Source organism: Lepidochelys kempii, chromosome 7 (genome assembly GCF_965140285.1).
Source record: "Lepidochelys kempii isolate rLepKem1 chromosome 7, rLepKem1.hap1, whole genome shotgun sequence".
Taxonomy (NCBI): domain Eukaryota; kingdom Metazoa; phylum Chordata; order Testudines; family Cheloniidae; genus Lepidochelys; species Lepidochelys kempii.
The window spans coordinates 62103520-62118975 of NC_136386.1; the positions used below are offsets into that span (position 1 = coordinate 62103520).

At 41.4% G+C, this 15456-nt stretch overlaps 1 protein-coding gene across 6 annotated transcripts in view; it reads left to right on the forward strand.

Moving 5' to 3' along the window:
- Positions 1-14900, forward strand: part of ADK (adenosine kinase) — a 542329-nt gene extending 527429 nt beyond the window's left edge. For all 6 annotated transcript variants that reach the window (XM_073353161.2, XM_073353156.2, XM_073353153.2 and 3 more), the window contains one exon: positions 10191-14900. In XM_073353161.2, coding sequence (XP_073209262.1) covers positions 10191-10315 — 125 coding nt within the window. In that variant the 3' untranslated portion in view covers positions 10316-14900. The remainder of the gene's footprint in view (positions 1-10190) is intronic.
- The last annotated feature ends 556 nt before the right edge of the window (positions 14901-15456 follow it).

Genomic DNA, 15456 nt, shown 5'->3' on the forward strand with positions numbered 1-15456 from the left:
CTATTTCCCCTTGTTTATTCCTTTCCCCCTCCCACTGTTCCTCAGACGTTCTTGTTAAACCCTGGATTTGTGTTGGAAATGGCTCACCTTGATTATCATACACGTTGTGAGAGTGATCACTTTAGATAAGCTATTACCAACAGGAGAGTGTGTTTTGGGGCGGGGGCAGGGAGAAAACCTGGATTTGTACTGGAAATGGCCCACCTTGATTATCATACACATTGTAAGGAGAGTGATCGCTTTAGATAAGCTACGACCAGGAGGAGAGTGTGGTGGGGGGAGAGAAAACCTTTTGTAATGATAAACACCCATTTTTTCATGGTCTGTGTCTATAAAAACATCTTCTGTATTTTCCACAGTATGCATCCGATGAAGTGAGCTGTAGCTCACGAAGGCTTATGCTCAAATAAATTGGTTAGTCTCTAAGGTGCCACAAGTACTCCTTTTCTTTTTAGTTTCATCTGGTTTTTGTACATTGCAAATTGTAGAGCTGTGAAACCCAGGCAGGGGGATGGTTTCAGAGTCCAAGCTCCAGCCCAAACCTGAACATCTACACAGCTGTTTTTAGTACTGTAGTGTGAGCCCGGGTCTGAAGATGGAGGCTCTGAGATTTCCTGCCATGGTTTTAAAATGCAGTGTAGGTATACCCTAAGTGGCTAGATTCACTACTGGGTCTCTACACTGGCATAAAAAAGCATAGACGCAAACAGAGTCCTCTGATTATGGAAACTTTACCAGGAGAGGAGGCTGTATCACTGGAAAATGCTGCATCCTCCCCTCTACCCTGGGTTTCATATGGGCATATTGCTAATCACAGAGGTGGGTGGTAATCACTAGGCATGTGCAGGGCAGCCAAGGTATGAGCTGATTAAGGGGCTCATGCAAAGCACCTTGAAGTTAATGAAAGGACTCCCATTGACTTCACTGGGCTTTGACAGAGGCCATATGTGCATCCTTTGAACAACCTTCAGCAGCAGAGCTCCTGTAGAGTTCCAGATGCAGTTTACGCTTGCTGGCCCACAACACAAGCATCAAGGTGAGAGATGATGTGGCAACACTAAAATCCATGTAGGGCACAAGCATCCTGGCTGGCACTGAGAAGTATGATTATGCCTCACACCACCAGCATTAGTGAACTGCTCAGTAAACTCACTGATGATATTAATAGTACAAACATGCTTTGCAATAAAAAAATACTTCGTAAACATTAACTGATTCATTGCTGAGATAACAGGGATGATGTGGGGCTTATTCTGTCCTTTGCTCTTGTAGACTTGTTTCACAGGTATTTTTTAATAGTTTTTTTTTAGTTCTTTTTGCTCGAGAGCATAGCTGCACACAGCACCTTCATTTCAGCAGGAAATGACTACTAAAGCAATGCGAAACCGCCCCTATCGCTTACCCACATCATCCAGTCAGTGCAAAGTTGCATTGTTTGTGTGAGTGTCCACCCATAAATGATTGTATAAACTCAGGCTGAGGAAAATGCACACACAACTGAGTGATCCTTAAAGAAATTGAGTGCACTAAATATAAAGGAAACAAGAGGAATGGAGATAGCAATAACAGCACTGCTACTCTTGAGTGCATACTTGTTTTAGCCTTCATGCTGGTGATTAGAAAATAAGAGGCTTTGTAACAAGGTTTTTTATATAGTCAGTGAAAAGTATTCACCATTTAGCACGTGAAACATTTTATAATCAGAGTGAAAATAGACTTCCCAAACCTTTTATTCATGATCTCATGGTTTTGTCATTCTGTGGAAGTAAAAATATTGACATTTACCAGGCTGCTTGTTCCAGCTTTCTGATCTCCTGCAGTTTATTTTTATAACAACCTTATTGATGGGCCTCTTACCCAGCTCTCTAGGTTTAACTGAGTTGAGTCGATTTGTTACCAGGGCTTCAAGTAGCTGTTACAGAACAAGCAAGACATCCTAATAAAGCTGTAAACATGTTTACTCAAACGTGGTATTGATTTTACTTGGAGAGGGAGAAGCTAGTGCTTAGCATGGTGTCAGGATGGATGAATTTAACGGCAGTTTTTCATTGTCATCTGTCATGGTTGTGAAACACTAAGTAAAGCCGCGAGAGGATAATTAGAATTGCTAGAAATTTAGCCCCTAAAATCAGTTAACCGTTTGGGATTTTAGTAGTTTAATTAGTTTTTATTAAAACTTTCCTCTAGTGGTATAATCAGAAAGGCACTTCTAATGTGCTTTCAGCTACAGTGAGAATGCAAGGTTGCCACTTCATTAGATCTACGTTTTAAACAAATGATTTTGTTGAGAGGGATGAGTAACTTTTTTTCTTTCACTTGTAATTAGCCCAGCACTGGTTTGTCTTACGCACTGTAACAGTGTGCCAAGCTGCATTGCTAAAATTCTACCTGTGTTGCCTGATCTAATGATTGTGCATTGATTGTTTAAGAATTCCCGATTGATTCCCTCAGATTAACACTCTGAGGTTTGACAGGTTTCAGTTCCAAGATTAGACCCAGAGTTATTAGAGTTAGGGTTAAATTGGAAACCCCAACGTGCACAATTGCAACACTCACACTTAGGAAAAAGCTTTTGAATTTGAAGTAGTTTTATTAACACAATTTGTAAACACACAAAAGTTCCAAGCCAAACAAGAATGTAACAGTAATCCAATAGTAACTCACTATTACTCAATAATAATACTCAATAGTAACTGTCATATGCATACTCACACAATTCTTGTGGAGACCTAGGGCAGGGAGACAGGTGGTGGCCCACGAGATCCTAACCTGGTTCATGAGGTCCTAACCTATCTGTGGCATTCCAAAAGACTCCGATGATCGAGGTCTTATCTGTCTAAGCCAGGGGTCGGCAACATTTCAGAAGTGGTGCGCCGAGTCTTCATTTATTCACTCTAATTTAAGGTTTTGCGTGCCAGTAATACATTTTAATGTTTTAGAAGGTCTCTTTCTATACGTCTATAATATAGAACTAAACTATTGTTGTATGTAAAGTAAATAAGGTTTTTAAAATGTTTAAGAAGCTTCATTTAAAATTAAATTAAAATGCAGAGCCCCCCCAGACCGGTGGCCAGGACTCGGGCAGTGTGAGTGCCACTGAGAGGCGGTACGCATGCCATAGGTTGCCTACCCCTGGTCTAAGCCATGGTTAGCCCCGTTGTAGTATCTGATGGCTGCAATGAATATTCATGTGAGCATTTGCGCTCCTTTGCTCGTAACTAAGTTCCTCACCATCATATTGTTGGGGTATCCTTATTCTACATGTTAGTATATTAAGTACATTAAATTTATACATCCATTGGTTACTATAGCAATCCTGCAGTTAAGCGTTTGCTAATTTTCCTATCCTAAAATACCCAAACTGGAATCAACTGACTTTTTGCAGTTACCTGTTAGCATTTTATACAGAGTTTCAGTAGAACTGTTTATTGCAAAATTATATCTTATTCCATCTTGTGACTTAGGGTCACTGTTGGTCAACTTACTTGTGCTAAGGTTTATAGGCCTAATTTCCTTCTACTAAATGCTTAAGCTAGTATCTTACAGGTTTGTGCCTGTAGGCTTCTTGCATTACTGCCTTATACCTATATCAGGGATCGGCAACCTTTGGCCCATGGCCCGCCAGGGTAAGCCCCCTGGCGGGCCGAGCCGGTTTGTTTACCTGCCGCATCCGCAGGTTCAGACGATCACAGCTCCCACTGGCCGCGATTTGCCACTCCAGGCCAATGGGGGCTGCCGGAAGCGGCAGGCAGCACGTCCCTTGGCCCACGCCGCTTCCCGCAGCCCCCATTGGCCTGGAGTGGCGAATCGCGGAGCTGCAATTGTCTGAACCTGCGGATGTGGCAGGTAAACAAACCGGCCCGGCCCGCCAGGGGGCTTACCCTGGTGGGCCACAGGCCAAAGATTGCCGATCCCTGACCTATATCTTACTTTTAGGTTTTAAAGTAAACTTTAAACTTATACTTTAACCCATAGATGACACCTTTAATAAAAAATATTTCTATTTAGAATAGCCGACTATCAGTTTGATAGATGGGTAGGGCTTCTGGCTTACCCCAATCCTTGGCTGTAATATCCACCATTTGCCACAGAAATAAAAGAGGAGACCCACAGCATGTCTAAGTACAGTTGTTCAGCAACTACATTGCAGAAACATCTGATGCCAATGTCTTTTACAGAATCTAGGTTGGCTGGCTGATGTCTTGGCACCAGCTTTGCTAACCAGCTGATCACAATTGACCAGATTTGTGTTACCATAACATTATCCCACACCAGTAGCACTAACAGACTTACAGAAAAGTGCAGCAGTATTGGCTAAAAGATTGTAAATGGTTTGATGCTAGAGTACTACTTCCTTAAAACTACATGCTCCCTAATTCTTTTTGTCATTGCTGGCCTGAATGGCTAGTGGAATCATATAAGAATAGATTTTTATTTTAGATTGATTTGGAGGTGGAGAAACATCTGGGAGGATCAGGATGCAGACTTTTTTTTAAGGATCATGCTGCTCTTGTGTAGGGTTTGCTAGTCTTCCAGTTGACACATCTGATAACTGCTTTTTCTGTCTACCTTTTTTATTTAAAGGAAAAAATTCACTTTGCTTTGGGCATTTTATTAAAGTTTTCACGGTGCGAGGAGGAATAAAATGTGACATACTTGTGGGGGAACCCATCTCAAAAATAGTGTTCTTATAAGAATGGCAACCCAGGAGTTCCCTGTCAAAGACTTTAAGCCAGTTTCCAGCCAACTTTAGTAATTAACAGTCATTTAAAATTAATTGTCAAGTTTACAATTTGAAATTAAATGTTAGGCTTTCAATATAAGCTGGTTTTAAGTGTTGTTAAACCATTACTAAAGCAGAGCAAAACTGTTTTAAAATCTCAGCCCTAGCTGATGTCATTGCACTAGCACTAGACCCTTATTCAGAGATGTCAATGGTAATTTTGGAACAAAACCTTTTTAAAATACATTGATTATAGTGACAATTGCTCCTGACACAGTGGGTTTGGAACTTCCATATAGCTGCCCACAGTAAAATGAATGCAGTTTTCCTTTAATGATGCTGAAGTTCAGTTCTGCTCTCAAAAGTAACTAAGTAAAAACAGCTATTGCTCCCTCAGTCTTTTCAGAGTTGTATTAATAAAGCTGTGGTGGAGTAAACTGGATTTTATTCCTGCTTGTGATCATCAAGAGCATGATTTTCTAGGTTCCAGTCAGTTATACCCAGGCAAAACCATTTGACGACAGTTGGGAGTATGACATCACAGGTGTCACTGAGGGCATAAATGGTAGACAATAATATTATGCTGGTTCCATTGAGGGCCTAATTTGGCCTGCAGAAGCTTTATGTCTGATGACGATGTGCCAGGAGGAAAGAAACCAACTTGACTTTCATATCCCATGTTGAGCCTGCAGGGCTGGAAGTTAGAAAAACTGTCTTAATACTTGTAAAATTGAGTACAGACAGCATGGAAATCATTGAGAGACAATAAAGGTAGTACTCAGTGATATCAGAGACACTTTTCAGAGCCAAACTGCATTTTAGCTCCTGGGTAGATAGAAGCCCTGCAATTCTCTTTAGGAAATAAAATTGGGCCGTTAAAGCTGTTGATGTTTTCCCATAACCATTTCCATTGGCTGAGAATTTGTGCACAGCTTTGTTTTGTACCCTTGTGAGGTACAAAATTTGGTTTTTCAAACACCATTTTATTGAACACAATTCCAGCTGAGTTGCTGTAATGAATAAGGGTAAGATTGTCACTTGTTCAGCATGTCTGTGTGGGTGTGGTGGGGAGAAGGAGGGGTGCAGGGGAAAAGGCACCTCTTACTCCCCTGCATGAGCTACCCAGATCACTGATTATAGTAGGGAGGCAGAGCAATCACCATGGATCTGCTATTCCCACCTCCTCCACACACACTCCAAAGAGAGGTGGTAGAGCAGGGGCAAGCAATGAGTGGGGCCTTGACTCTGGTTCCTCCCCCAACACTCTGGCCAGCAGAGGTTTGTATTAAAGTGTGCAACGTATCCATGTGTTTGGACTCTGGAAAAATGCTACTGGCAATATCATCTGCACAGTGGCGCTGGAACATTTTTAGTAGTAGGGGTGCTGAAAGGCACCCCCCCTTACTCCTGTCTGTGCCTCTCCCCTTCCCCCAAAGCTGAGACTGAGAGCAGAGCTGTGTCTCCGGGCGGGGAGACCCGGACAGAGGTAAGGGGGGCTGAGACTATGGCCGCAGCTGGGGGCGGGTGTGGGGCCAGGAGCAGAGCCTGGGAGTGGAGGCATGTGAGCGGGAGGTGGGGCTGGGCTTGGGACCCCAGGCACTCGGCCAGCGGCGGTAGTTGGGAAGCGGAGTCCTGGGCGGAGGGCCAAGAGCAGGGCCCCAGGCATAAAGCAAGTGGCTGGGGAGCAGGGCTAGCCCCCGGGACCTGAGCCGGGGAGTGGAGTTCTGGGCGTGGGGCCAGTGGCCCCAAATAAAACCTGGGGGTGCTGAAGCCCGCATCCTCCTTCCCGCGCCTTTCAACAATATTTAGACAAAGATGCATTGTATTCCCTAAGGCTGATTTGATAGAATATACAAGGCCAGATTCTCAGGTCTAGCTGAGCTTTTCTTGATTAGGGAGTTGTGCCACCTTTGCACTGCACTGAGCGTGAGGGAAGCCAAGAAACTGGCTCTGCCCTGGCATAAGTTAGAATAGTTGCTCGCGCCTCAGAGGCCAGTCCCATGACCCAGAATCACAGAAGGATAACCATGCCCATTATGCCCATGTGGGACTAAGAGCAAGTGACACATAATCAGTATATAGGGGATGGAGAGAGGCTGAGGATACAGGCCAAGGTTGGAGTCATGCTGGAATGCTCCGGAATGCTGTGCTTGCACTTTTGGGGGGAACTAATGCTGTTCCAGTACTATCACATACTGGAAGTACATTCTTGCACTTCTTTTTCTAGGACTGGAGTACTGGATAGGTCCCACAGTATTTGCAGTACAGAACATATCACACTGGAGAACCCAAACCCAGAATTATATTTGAATTTGATTGCCTTTTATTGAGTATACTTAAAAGGCCACTCTGCAGCTAAAGCAGTCTGCCTGACTGAGTTCTTTGTTTTTCTACTAAACCAGGAGTGCTTTCTGGTGTTTCCCTAGGGTCTACTTTGCTAACTGCCTATGTTTAGTATGTGCTATACTTATATGCTTGTGATTTATGTGTTTGCATTATTACTTGATGCGATATTACTTCTGATGCTGCGCCATTCTCCTTTGTCAATCCTGTAAAAAATAAATAATTTTTAAAAGAAACTTTCAAGATTAGATATTGATCTGGGGCAAACTTTCCACAGCAGATTCTACACATTACACAAGTAGCAGTTGAACTAGGACCTTGAGTCTGCTCTCAGTCACTTCAGTGTGAATCAGGAGTAGCTCCATTGAAGTCAGTGGAAATACACTGGTCTAAAACTGTGGTAAGCTGAAAGGCAGTCAGGCCCTAGAGGTAGTTCGTATTAAATGATATTTCATTTCTTAAGATCCTTCACATACCTTGGGTTCCTTATTTTCATAAATATTCAAAGTATTGACCTTCAACAAAGAGTATGATTTTCTTTTTTATATAAAACACTTTCTGGACTTATGCTCTTTACAAAGCTGAGAGTTGTATGTATTTTTCAAGGCCTGCACAATACATTTCTTAGGCTTACTGATTTAGAAATGAACATTCTTAATTGCCTAATTTTACATATGGACACACTAGCACTCAAGTTTTAACCACCCAGAAACTCACTGGCAAGCTCATGCGTCCCAGGCAGTTCAGATGTAGTGACTGACATTCCCTGTGTATCCAGGACGGGTTCTACTAAGAGTACAAGCGAATTTAATGGAGAGCAGACTATTTTAATTGCGTTATTCAGAAACCATCTGATTTCTACCAGACATGCGTTTTGAATTTCAGAACTATTGTCCAAACCTGGTTGCTGGTTGGACCCTCCTGCCACCAGTCAAGGGGTATGTCAGCCTCAGACTGCCATTGCTGGCAGTGCTCATGGCACAATTCCTCTTCACTTGTTAAGGCTCTCATCCTGATGTATTGAAGACTTCTGACTTTCACTTACATTTATGGCCTCAGAGTTTGTCAGTGACGTCATATCTGTGAAACTGTAGCTAACTTATGGCTCAGGTTTCCCTGGAAAAATACTGATTTTAAAACACACCCAGAATCTTTCATGGTTGTCAAGCTGTCAACCAAAACACCTACATTCCAGCATCTCATGCATTCCATTGGAAAATCTGTGGTATCTGACTAATAGAACCTGTGGCTTTTATATAAAAAGCCCTGCTTTTCTCCATGTCAGTGGCATTTAGAGATGACATTGAGGATCAGTTAAGCCTTTTTTCACGGTTGGTTATGATGGGGAGAGGTTAGAACCTACTTAATCATTGACAGTGGTCTTTTTGGCTCATTGGTATTGTCCACAGTTCTTGAGATTCTTTGTGTTTCATGTTTTATGTGTTTTCTGTATTATAAATTGATCTCTAAATTACTAACAGGCATTATTACACAAGATAGAATGTTTTTTTTTTTTGTGTCCTAAAATAGGGTTGAACATCCCAAGAGGAGTAAATATTTAATACAGGTTAAATGAAAACAATCTTCCTTTAGGGCTTTAGAGTATTGTACTAAAATGTAGGTAGTTTATTTTCATAGTAACCAAGCTGAATATAGAAAACATATAGGGTTCTCTCAAAAGAGAACTAGTGGAATGTGTCATTCTCTTTGAACCAGAATTTCTGATAAGTCGGAAGATGGTAGATTTGAGCTACTTTTATGAGATGTGATTTGAGACTAATCTTGCACTGTTGAAACACAGAGGCAGCCTGAATGTGACATGGGGACTTTAAAGAGTGAAAATGGAGGTCAAGAGTAAAAGGATGGGTGAAAGCCTTACAGAATCTGTTTGGGTTTACCTTAATTCCGGACCTGACTGGCTGAGGGTGGTTTTGCTCCTGTGCTTGGATGGGAAGGGGAGAACCCAACCTGTGACATCTGAGATGCTTTTTAAAAAAGGTCAAACTACTTGGTAAGAGTAGAAAATGTTTACCAAATATTGTGGGGTTGGTTCTGATTATTTGATTTATTTCTTCCCATTTCAAGCCATGTTGAATTCTAGTTTTCAAATGTATTTTATTTCCTATCTGCAGTAAGTATTGTCAGTCTGCTAACCATGGTGTTGCTTTGTGCTGATGCATGTATGCAGATCACGGACAAGAGTTTCCAAAATGAAGCTGGGATTTTCACAGCACCTAAGGGAGTTATTCACCTAATTCCCACTGGCACCTAGCTCTTTTAGGCTCCTTTGGAAAAACCCCAACCAAGGAGATTAAAGTTAGGCTTTTGAATCCACATAGAGGCACTTAAACAGGTGGAGCTGATTTTCAAAAGTGCTGAACTCCTCTTGCTTTCAGGTTTTGTAGGCAGTGGTTATGGTAGTTGGTAGCCATTGGTAGCTAGTTAAGTGTCCTGATTGGTCAACATTCTGGAAAATGGGGCCACTTATTTTAGATGCCTAAGTTCAAACTACAGAGTTCAATTTAAGGCACCCAGTTTTTAAAATCTTGATTCCTCTTTCCCTAATGAGTAGGGAACAACAGCTGCCATCTGAATTTTCTGATCAGTTTAAAATTTCTCATTTGATTTTGCTTTGGACACCTACATCTATGAATAAAGTTAACATTTATGCTCTTAAGCAGTTTGCTTTCTCAAAAGGAACACATTGTCCAGAGGTAAGTTGGTGGGCCTGTAAATGCAGCCGATATGAACAGTAGAAACTCTCCAATAGGAAGAGTTGCTTCTACTTTTTTAAATGGGATTAGAGGTACCAGCAGCTCCCCCTGAAAGAAGGGGAGAACGAGGAGTGTGATCCTTTTTGTTTGAGGTCACTAATAAAAAAAACAACCTTGATAGTTATACCATTTGCTTGAAGCCACCAGGTGGAAACTTTAAATAAAAATAAGTAAGGCCCCAGTTTAGCAAGTTACTTAAACATGGGCCTGAGTTTAAATTTAACTTCAGTGGGACTACTAATATGCTTAGAATTAAGCATATGTTAAGTGCTTTGCCAAATTAGGGACTATATGATATACTCAAAATCTAACTATTTTCTTCACTCTCTCTCCATTCTTTTGTTCTGTAGGCTTTCTCTCTCAGCTTGTCTATGACCGACTGCTGACAGAGTGCATCCGAGCCGGACATTATGCAGCCAGCGTGATCATAAAGCGTTCTGGTTGTACTTTCCCAGAAAAGCCTGACTTCCACTGATACCAATGAATCGGAGGGATCAAGGGAAACTCTTATGTTTATGGGATTGCTGCCTAAATATTTCCTACTTCCCCTTTCTCACCCTCCCAATTACCTGCATCAAGGCTTCTGTACTTCTGTTCACTTTATGCTATACAAAACATATATTGCTATGGTATTTTCCTATTCATACTACCATAATGTCTCACTAGTCTTAATTTAGGGATTACAGTGCTATGTGACGCTTATTCTCTTATCAACTTGGAAAAGTTGTATTATTTACATAGGTTACAAGAGAAGTCTCATGTAGATGCCACAGCTGATTAACTCTGTTAAAACACTTCTACAGAAACCTCTAGTTTGTGTTTCATCATCGCCAAATCCTGCTCATCTTATTCATATGTAAAATCAGCAGGCCTGACATTCATCTCACAATGGTGTAAATCAATAATAACTCTTCCTAAATCAATGGTTGATTGTCCAGTGTTAAAAGTAGTGTAAGTTTGAAGAGAATCAGGCCCAAGGGATCTACTTGTGTAAGTATAACATGCAAGATCTGCTCAGTCCTGTTTCCAATCAAGTTAATAGATGTTTTGCCAGTAATTCAAAGGCCTCATCCAAAGTCCATGTTTAAGTCCATTATTAAGAGTCTTTCCATTGATGTCTGTGGGTTTGGATCAGGCAGTATTTTCTAGCAGGATCTGACCCTTAATTTGTAAATTCATTTGCATCTCTCAGACTGGCCAGTAAGACAGGCACTCTCAGTGATTTTGAGGCAGAGACATGATCTCATGATAGGATCTAGCTGTACATTTTATATCTGTCTCCTCAGTGTAAGCTTTTTAAAGGCTGAATTTAATTAAGATACAAACACATAGTGAAAATGAGGTACAGAAATATTTATGCAGGATGTCTTGTCAGGATATGCCAAATGGAATCTCTTAAACGCACACTTTTAAACTTGTAATTTACTTTGGATAATGAAACAATATGCTGGATTTTATTTGTATTACAGTATTCAAAAGAGATTGTCTGACACTTGCCTTCATTACTTTGCTATGTAATTTGGTATTGATGAATAAAAAATTGTCATATAGTAATTCCCTGGCCTTTTGTTGCCAAGAACACAGTGAGAGTAGTGCAGTGTGCGTTCAGCCTTCCTGCACAGATCTTATTAAACCAGGGGCCAGGAAGCAGGTGCTCAACCCACATTATATGATGGAGCTTGAGATTTTATTTGCAACTTGAAGTGTCCAGGCTGACACAGGGTTCAGTCTCAGGAATTTGCTCATCATTAAGGAAGGAAGTGGTTGTGTGTTTTCTCATCAGTGTAGTGTTCTCACCACAGAAGAGATGAGAAGTTAGTAGCTAAGGTTCAATGAACCACCAAAGGGCGTCACAAACAGATGCAGTCTTGCATTCTCCTGAGCTCAGAGACTACTCTCTGCTAGCACATGCTGGGGTGCTATGCACCCCAAAGAGAGTGGGGAGGAGACAAGATCCTGTGCATGGGCCAAGGAAGCTGGTTGGCTGCAGAGGAGAGCAGGCTCCACCTTCAAAACAGATGGTACAGAGGGCACTTCTGCCTACACACCAGGGAACTCCAGGAGGCACAGTACTTCCCAAAGCACCCTTTTCAATCGTGACTTGAATAGCTCAGTGGTTTGAGCATTGGCCTACTAAACTTAGGGTTGTGAGTTCAGTCCTTCAGGGGGCCATTTAGGGATCTGGGGAGTTGGGGATTGGTCCTGCTTTGAGCAGGGGGTTGGACTAGATGACCTCCTGAGGTCCCTTCCAACCCTGATATTCTATGATTCTGTGACTCCACTGTCCCCAGTGAGTTGGTGCCAAATGAGCACAATCCATACTTAAAGGATTTAGTGAGGCTTAAGAAATGGACAGGGTAGAGGCAGGCTCTCTTCAGTTCTGTTAATACAGCTATGTGTATTTACAATTGACACCTTCTGACTTCACAGCTTCTAATCTTCCACTGTTAACTCATAAGATTTCACACTTAGGGCTTGTCTACACTTGGCGCTATTCCTAAATAACTCCATGAGGGGACACTCTCATTCTGGAATAAGAGTAGCTTGTTGCTGTGTAGCTTAACACAGATATCATCTTGTAACCAGGAATTTGTGTGGCAGTTGGGAAAATGGTTAAATCTGACATTGCTATTACTCGGCACTCAGTGACATGTTCCATTCCCTTTTGTAACACCTTCATTCCATGTTATCCCTGTTCCACCCAGAGAGTTATGATTCATTTAAAACAACAGAATTTACAATGGATATGCTCCCCATTTCATATTAATTACATTCAGTTTCAATGGTGAAAGAGGTCTGGTCTATTAAGATCCACAGGATATGGAATATATTTTACATTTCATATATATATAGCGTGAGTTTCTTCATTTTAGTACAAAGAGCAGAGGAGTTCGGGTCTTAGGTTCTATTCTCAGTTCTGGCACTGAGCTACTGTGAGAGCTTGGACTGTTGACACTTTAACTGTTTTTGTCAATCCAGCTAACGAGACTAGCTTGAAACCATTGGGACCAAAGCCAACTACGTCGTCAGAATCTGACCCAGTATGTTTAGTTCCTCAATATCTGGAAATTATAGGACGATGCATGAATACTTAGAAATAGCTTGCCAAGCTATGCTAAGTAACTTCCAAAGGTACTGTCAGCTGTTTTCCTTCAGAATTCCTTTCAGCATCTGTTTCTTTTTTTGCTTACCTCCGCTGGAAGATTTTTGTCCATATAATGGTTACTGGTGCCATCCCTGGCCTGTCGCTATAAGTATTCTTTTTCTCCAGTTTGTCCTCTACTGACCACCTCCATGTAAGAATGGGCTTCCTGAAAAACATGCCATCAAAGACTTGTCAAGCTCTGACATGTGCAATTGTCTGAAATCCCAGCTCTGCCAGATGAACTCAGGTGAGTCTGACTCTGAACTTGAACCATCATTCAAAGCCAGAGTCCTCAGATCAGGACAGTGTCAGGAGGGTACCCCTTTGAAACGCACCACTTATTAACCATTGGCCCCAGTGCTTACCCAGCTAAAACTCCCATTGACTGCAAATAATTTTACTCAACATTACACAATTTGGGCTTCAACTGATACCATTGAAGTTAATGGGAGTTATGCCATTGAGCTCAATGGTCCATTATTCAGAGAAGCAGCATAATCCATGTACTCCACTGGTTTGGGAGTAGGACTAGGAATCAGGCTACCTGGGTCCTGTTTCCATCTCAGCCATTGATTGTGTGTGTGATCTTGGACAAGTCACTTCACCACTCTATACCCCAGTATCCCCAATGGATAAAGTAGTGCACCCTTGAGTACAATAGTATTGGCAATATCATTCATTGTATCTTTTCCTTGACTTGCCTTTTATAGTTATAATTGCTTTTTCTTGTAGCAGCTATGTGCCCCATATATTTTTAAAGAGAGGATAGTGTTAAGTGTTACACCTTGTTTTGGGGGAAGAATAAAGCTTCATCTTCAAATATTCTAGCTGGAAATTACAATAGAAATACAAGCTATTGAAATATGACAAGTTTGGGAACAATGTTTAATGTAGAGTGTCTTAACCACAGTTTTAGCAGAGAAATGTTAATTAAAAGTGTGATGCCATGTTCGGGATTTAAATGAAATCACCCTGCAAAAAATTTATAGCAATCAGCGCTCATGAGCATTAGGATTATGGCTTCTTGTGCTGTTCCTTTTCAGTGATCATGTGATTGGCCTGTTGTTAAATATAGCTTCAATGTAGTGAATTGAGACAGGCATGGGAAAGGTAGGAATACTTCCCTTTAACCCGATGGAGTTCAGAGGTGTTAGAGATTATACAATTCATTAGTCTTTACAAAAGATCAAAGGGAAAGAGTATCTTAATTTGGGCACTGACTGCTACTGTCTGAGCGTTTTACATAGATTAAATGGAAAAGGAACATGTGCAGTACTAACTGCGTGTATTAAGGCAGGAGCCTATTGTTTTATATCTCTCTAACTCACTGTGCACTTCCTGGAGATAATTCTCACACTTAAGACCTTTTCAGATAGTTATTTCTATTGTGACTAGTTCAGCAACCAAATGACTTAGAGGTTAGTGCCTAAGCATCTTCCTCTTGGTCTAATCCCTTTCAAGGACTTCTCTGAGCACTATTGTTAATCTAAAAAGAATGCTAACTGACTTCTATGGCAAACATTATTCAGTTTATGCTTTAAATATTTCCTGCAGAGGCCAACAAAAATTCTGCTTTTTAAATGCGGACCTTTGGGTGCCCCTTGTGTAGTATCTTTTTTTAAAGATTAGAACAAAAATGACAGAGTTAAAATGCTGAAAATCTGTATTTAAAACAAAGCTGCACCATCTAACCCTGAGGGCCACACAAAGTGGACAGCTAAAAACCACCGCACCAGTAGAGTTAATTCTGTGTTAATAACAGTGAATGTTACACAGACCCTGTTCCTATTAGATGCACAATGTATCATTGCATGGCAGGGATTCAGAGATGGAGGTGAAATATTCTCTTATCAAGACATGTAATAACTAGGCTCATTACAAAATGAAAACCAAATAAACATACTTTTAAAAAGCAGCATGTCTTTTGTGTCCTATTTTTGTCAGGTCTCACCAGAGTTGGTGAGAAAACTCTTGTTTGTGTCAATGGCCTTGACAGGCCTTGCATGCCTAATGACAGGATGGGAAGAGAGATGGACAGATAGATCTGAATAGCAGTATGGTGGGTTTCTTTTCAGTGTGATTAGAGCATGGGATTCCTGTGTGCTGAGATGAAGTATAGCCCTGCTGCACAGTCCAAATATTTAATGCTGTTCTAACTATCCCCTGGTTATTGATTTGTGACAGTTAATAGCCATCAGCTGCCAAACCCGCTGAACAGTTTGGTTCCCTAAAAAGAAAATGAAAAGTTAAAAATGAAGCCAAGTCAGACCAGACACCTACAAATCAGAAACGTGCTATAGCTTAGCAGGCAAATCATCTCCAAAGTTCAGCCTGCTGTCGACCTGAGCTGCTGCTCAAATCAGAGACAGAGGGCTGGGAATCAATCATGCCTAGCTTCCATTCCCAACTTTGTGGTGGACTGCTGTACACCCTTCAACAAAATGCTTCACCGCTCTGTGCCTCCGTTTCCC